At 37.2% G+C, this 5,000-nt stretch overlaps 1 protein-coding gene across 9 annotated transcripts in view; it reads left to right on the forward strand.

Moving 5' to 3' along the window:
- The window catches only part of LOC122267743 (uncharacterized), an 86,763-nt gene that overhangs the window by 39,326 nt on the left and 42,437 nt on the right, over positions 1–5,000 (forward strand). For 6 of the 9 annotated variants that reach the window (XM_086536206.1, XM_086536205.1, XM_086536208.1 and 3 more), the window contains exons 7-8: positions 1–248; positions 1,015–1,155. The exon at positions 1–248 is cut by the window's left edge and continues 158 nt beyond it. The exons of the other annotated variants lie outside the window; for them this stretch is intronic. In XM_086536206.1, the coding sequence (XP_086392332.1) occupies positions 1–225 (225 nt within the window). In that variant the 3' untranslated portion in view covers positions 226–248; positions 1,015–1,155. Of the gene's footprint in view, positions 249–1,014; positions 1,156–5,000 lie in introns of those variants that run through there. 9 annotated transcript variants of the gene reach the window in all.

A 5,000-nucleotide genomic window follows, 5' to 3' on the forward strand; every position in this document is an offset into this window, starting at 1 on the left:
AACAAGTGGTACTTGCGCAAACATCATGTGACTGCACATGGTGCTCCCCTACGACGCTCCAAAGGCAGTGCTGACTCCAAGTCTGTCAACACTTTGGCCAGTCAACTGCCTAGCAAGGATTTGGCCAACGACTTAAGCCTAGCGCTAGCACCCACCAGCCATCAAACGGAGACAACCCAACCACAAGAGGTCTTCACAAAGAAACAAATGGATCGCATGTGCTGAATTGCCCCTCCTTAATTTCTATAGTATGTTCTGCAGTTGAAGATTGAAATGAAATACAGATGATTCAAATGAGTATAAATGCTGGTCTCGTAAAACGAGATGAACCATCTGTTACAGAAAAATGTCCTGTCAGTTACATTTGGGCTATGATACAAGACAACAACAGGTGGACATGGACAAAATTCTTGGGATGGGGAACTCTTAAGAAATACATAGATCTTTGCTTTTTTTTTGTTAAATGTTTTATTTATTTATTTATTTGATATAATTTTTGAGATCTGACACCCAACATTAATATATGGTCCTCAATGACATGAGCTTCCCCAAGTTGTCCCGTAAATAACAAGTAGCATGTAGCCAGACTCTACTAAGCATGACCCTGTCCAAGTAGTGTTCTTGTAGACTCTCAATAGTTACTGACAATCTCTTCAGTCCTTTACCCAGTCTATGGAAGGTTGAGTAGGCTCCTTCCTCATCATAACTTATTAATTGGCTAGATTTAAAATTAATTTGCTAAGATAGTATTTCATTGGCTAAAATGATTAATGTCACTTTCAGGAGGTTAATTGGCAGAAATGTGGGGCATTCATGGTAAGGAATGAATTAACCATGGGTTAGAGGCTAGAAAAAAAAGCCTTCTGATTTAAACTCAAACAAAACTCCATTTGTCCACCTGTCGTTCCCCTGATCAGAGAATCCTGATAGCTATAACTCCCTTAAGTAAGCTAAGTGGACTTGGATGTCCCCAGAGACAGCCATACTGAGAGGACATTTCTTCTTCCCTTGCAGACGCTGAATATCTGGTGCGGACATGCGTTCCCAAGCTTTGGAACAGCCGTCAGCCAGGCATCTGTCCCATATGTAACCGCGTCTTCAGCAACAAATTCAATCTGAAACAGCACATTATCAATATTCACACCAAGGGCGAGGGGGTGGAGTGCGACTTGTGCCACAAAAAATGCAAAAACAAGTGGTACTTGCGTCGCCATCAGGTGACTCATCACGGGGCGCCTCTTAAACGAAACCGCAACTACACCATGGAGCAGTACGTCAATGATGAAAATGATCAGGGAACCAAGGACACTACGTCCGAGTAAGAACTCACCTGATCTCTGTGTGTGTTAGACTGCAGGAGGATTCAGGCCCTACTGCTCTAACTCAGCAGAAACATATCAAGTGTATCTTGGTTGGTTATTTTGAAGCATCTAATCCAAAGTTGTTATGTCTGTTGAGTAACAGATTTTTTATGGGTAATGTTTTCACCCTGACACAGCTTATAAATAGCTGGACCAAGTACACAACCCCCAAAGAGGCTGATCATATGTAACTTAGATTTTCAGCTATTTTAAGCTGACCAAGTCTTTGCAATGCCCTCAGTTTTCATTCTCAGGCATAAAGTAATAACATAAGTGCTCAACTTTACAGTATATATAGTTAGAAAGGTACATAAGTGTCACAGCTTTGGATGGCATACAAGGAGAATAGCCCATATGAGTATTGAGTATTGGTAATGTGTTGGTTCATGGTGAGTGGATGGTCGGTGTTTCCAGTGTGTCTGTAATGAATATGTGGACCTTTTACCACTTCTTAGACTAATTAACTAAGTTGTTAGGAAGTCAATGCAGCTCTTTGTCAGTAGAAAAGCTACAGGAAGCAAGCTGCATATGATTACCTTGAAACAGATGCTTTACAATGAACCTCTTTATTTTCTCTGAACCAGTGAAACTGGGAAGAATTTTGTACCCCTGTATTTCCTCTTGTACCTAATTTGTGCCAAAAAGAAAATTAACTTCCTTCTCTTCCATTAGCTAATGATCAGGAAATAAGTAACACTTATCAATATTTGGAAGCATTGGGCAATCAGTATCTTTTACTTCCAAGAAATTTGTGCAAGTTTGAGATGATGTGATGTCAGGGACACCTGCTTTTTGAGACTTAGATTATGCAGACTCCTAAAGTGTACAAACAAAGTAGAAAATCACATTATCTCCAGTGCAAAGATTCTGTGCCACTTAATTCATAACTTCTATGTCTTCCAAAGGCTACGACAATACCTAACCAGTATGTTCATGTGTATGACTATAGAGGTAGCTGTTGTTTGTGAGATTTTGAAATACCTCAACAAATTAATCAAGTGGTTGTTAGTGTTCAGTGGGATTACCCCCCCAGCAAAAGTATTGCTCTTCTCAAAGTCCAGCTAGCCAACGCTTCTCTTCCTGTATTTTGGCAAACTTGGCATAGTCACAAATAATGTTTATGTGCTGAAATTTGTATTGTTTGATTATGGAAATGTTTGGTTTGTTTGCAATTACCTTTTTTTCAACTGAAGGCAAAATTAACTATATTTAGGCACATAGGCATTAACACATTTTTATACTCATTTTCAGTAACCAGTGAGAATCCATACACAAAGAATTGGTACATAGTAACAAAGACAAAAGTACTACCTACCTCCCTCCCTTTTCTTCGGCTCTACCTCCAGTTTCTCTCCAGTTATATATTTACTCATATGCAGGTTGTATTTTGGTAGATTATCATTATCTGCAGAGATAAAATCATGACTAGGGAGCACATTATTTTTTATTATTCTATATATATTTATATATACATATATATTTGTATTACAGACATGTTTTATAGGGAAAGTCTTGTTATAATTTAAAAGTTGTTTAAAAAAACGTATATTCAGTGATGACTATGCCAATGCCAATTGTAACAACCATGACAGTATATTTTTCCGTTGGTTATTTGATCTGAGGATAGTGACAGCAGAAGGAGCAGAGTTCTGTGAGCATTTCCATGACAGGTAGATATTAATTTTCAACTTGCATAGCTTATTGCTATGCTGTGTTGAAGGAAGTTGTTAAGTGATAAAAGCATACCTCCTCTGAGAGAGTTTTAGTTGTAAAGTCACCGTGATGGGGAGGTACTGGTTGTGTTCAAGAAATGTTTTCTGGATCATGTTGGTAAGTGATGCTGTTTGCTCATGACTAATTGGACAATCCAGTGTATTTTCAATCAGTTTAATGGCTTTATCATAAGTTCTCCAAATTTAAGAGTTTTTTGAACACAATCATGGACAATAAGCTCTCTTGAATCAGAGACATTCCAGATGGAATGAAATCATGTGATGAACAATCAGTGAGGACGAGGCTTGTACAGCGATATGCATGAGACGCTCACACCCAGTGTTACCCATTGCTCAAAACCCCTTCCCCCTTCCTCACTGTGTCTCTTGTTTCCATATCAGCAAGTATGACTACCTCTTTGAGCGACAACTTTATTTTGTAAGACATATTCCTTCTTTTTTTCCCCCTCCCTCTTTTTTTTTTCATCTGTTTGTATTTTTTACTCTTATTGTTAGAGTAACGTATACCCAGTGTAAATGGGAATCAACCATCTGGGGTCAGAAGAGTTGACATTCAGATCATTGGTTTCATCAACATCAGTTTATTCAAGAATTGAATAATTTTAGATAATACTCAAAGTAAGAAACAAAATGAAATTATAGAAATTAATATTTTTCTCAGTTGCTTGGATGGTTTAAAACCTCCAACCAAACAACACAGGGTTATATTTGGCTGTTCAAGGAGGTGTCTAAGACTGCCTGCAAGTTGCAGCCCATATATAGTAATGTCCTCTTATACTGGAGAATTATGATGTACTTAATAAGGCTGAAGGAGATGGTCATGCTTGCCATTTAGTAATATACAAGATTTCAGAAAAAAGGTTTGGTTGGAAACTATTTTTGTGATTCCCTTTATTTTTCATATATGTAATTTATTGAAAATTTTGGATACAAAACGTATCCACTTTTTGTGCCAATTTGTGTATATTGTGTCTAGTGTATGTGTAATGTTAAAGATTTCTTATGTGTGGTGTATGGTACTTACATTGATAAAAGGTTTAAGGTGGAGTAAGTGGTAAGGATTTATGTATAAATGGATTACATTCAATTACAGTGTATTTTTAGTATGAAGTTAAGTTATATTTATTTCTATTTTTTTGGTATATGTTGTCCTTATTATCTTTATTTGAAACCATGTCCTTATAGTGATGTAGTTTGTTAATGTAGGTTAATGATATTTGGAGGTCTTTTTGAAGCATCAAAAATTGTCTTTTTCTTTTTATCAACTGAACAATTAACATTATAATGTGCAATTTGTTCCATAGTGCAGATTTTTACATATCATTTTTGGAGAGATCTCCACGTTTAAGGAAATGTGAGTGCATTATGCTAAGGAATGTTTAATAGTTTTTTCTGCACCTGTTAAATCCATGTTCATTGCCTACTTTTTGTTATCCAAGGAATGTATTGGAGCCACCATTTGATTTAGTCCCATACAATTAGAGCCTTTCCAAATGTTTACAGAAAAGAATGCGATCAAATTTGGAAACTCTTATTTAGGTGTATCTATATGAGATGGAAATGTCTCCCATATTGACTTGGGCCCACTGTTATGACCCCACACCCTTGCTAGTTGTGACGCATAGTGCTAGCCGACCAGTTGTTGCCCAGCCCCAGAACAGTTGTGCTTAACTTAAGGACAGTAGCCATGCTCCAGAAGAATGAGGTGTTTGTACTCTGACTCTGCTCAGGACCTTGTGTCTAAGGTTCTACATCTGCTGAGAATTGTTTAGAGTAAAAAATATCTCATGCTCTCTGAACGCACCCAGTATCTATGGTATGGTAGAAATCAAAGTATAGCCATTTTATGTATTTGTCTTTGAGAAGTTTTGATACCTTTCTCACAAGGCATATATAGGGTGGTCAT

The sequence above is a fragment of the Penaeus japonicus genome, unplaced genomic scaffold (assembly GCF_977035675.1).
Source record: "Penaeus japonicus unplaced genomic scaffold, GWHDUDI00000001_assembly GWHDUDI00000004, whole genome shotgun sequence".
Lineage (NCBI taxonomy): Eukaryota > Metazoa > Arthropoda > Malacostraca > Decapoda > Penaeidae > Penaeus > Penaeus japonicus.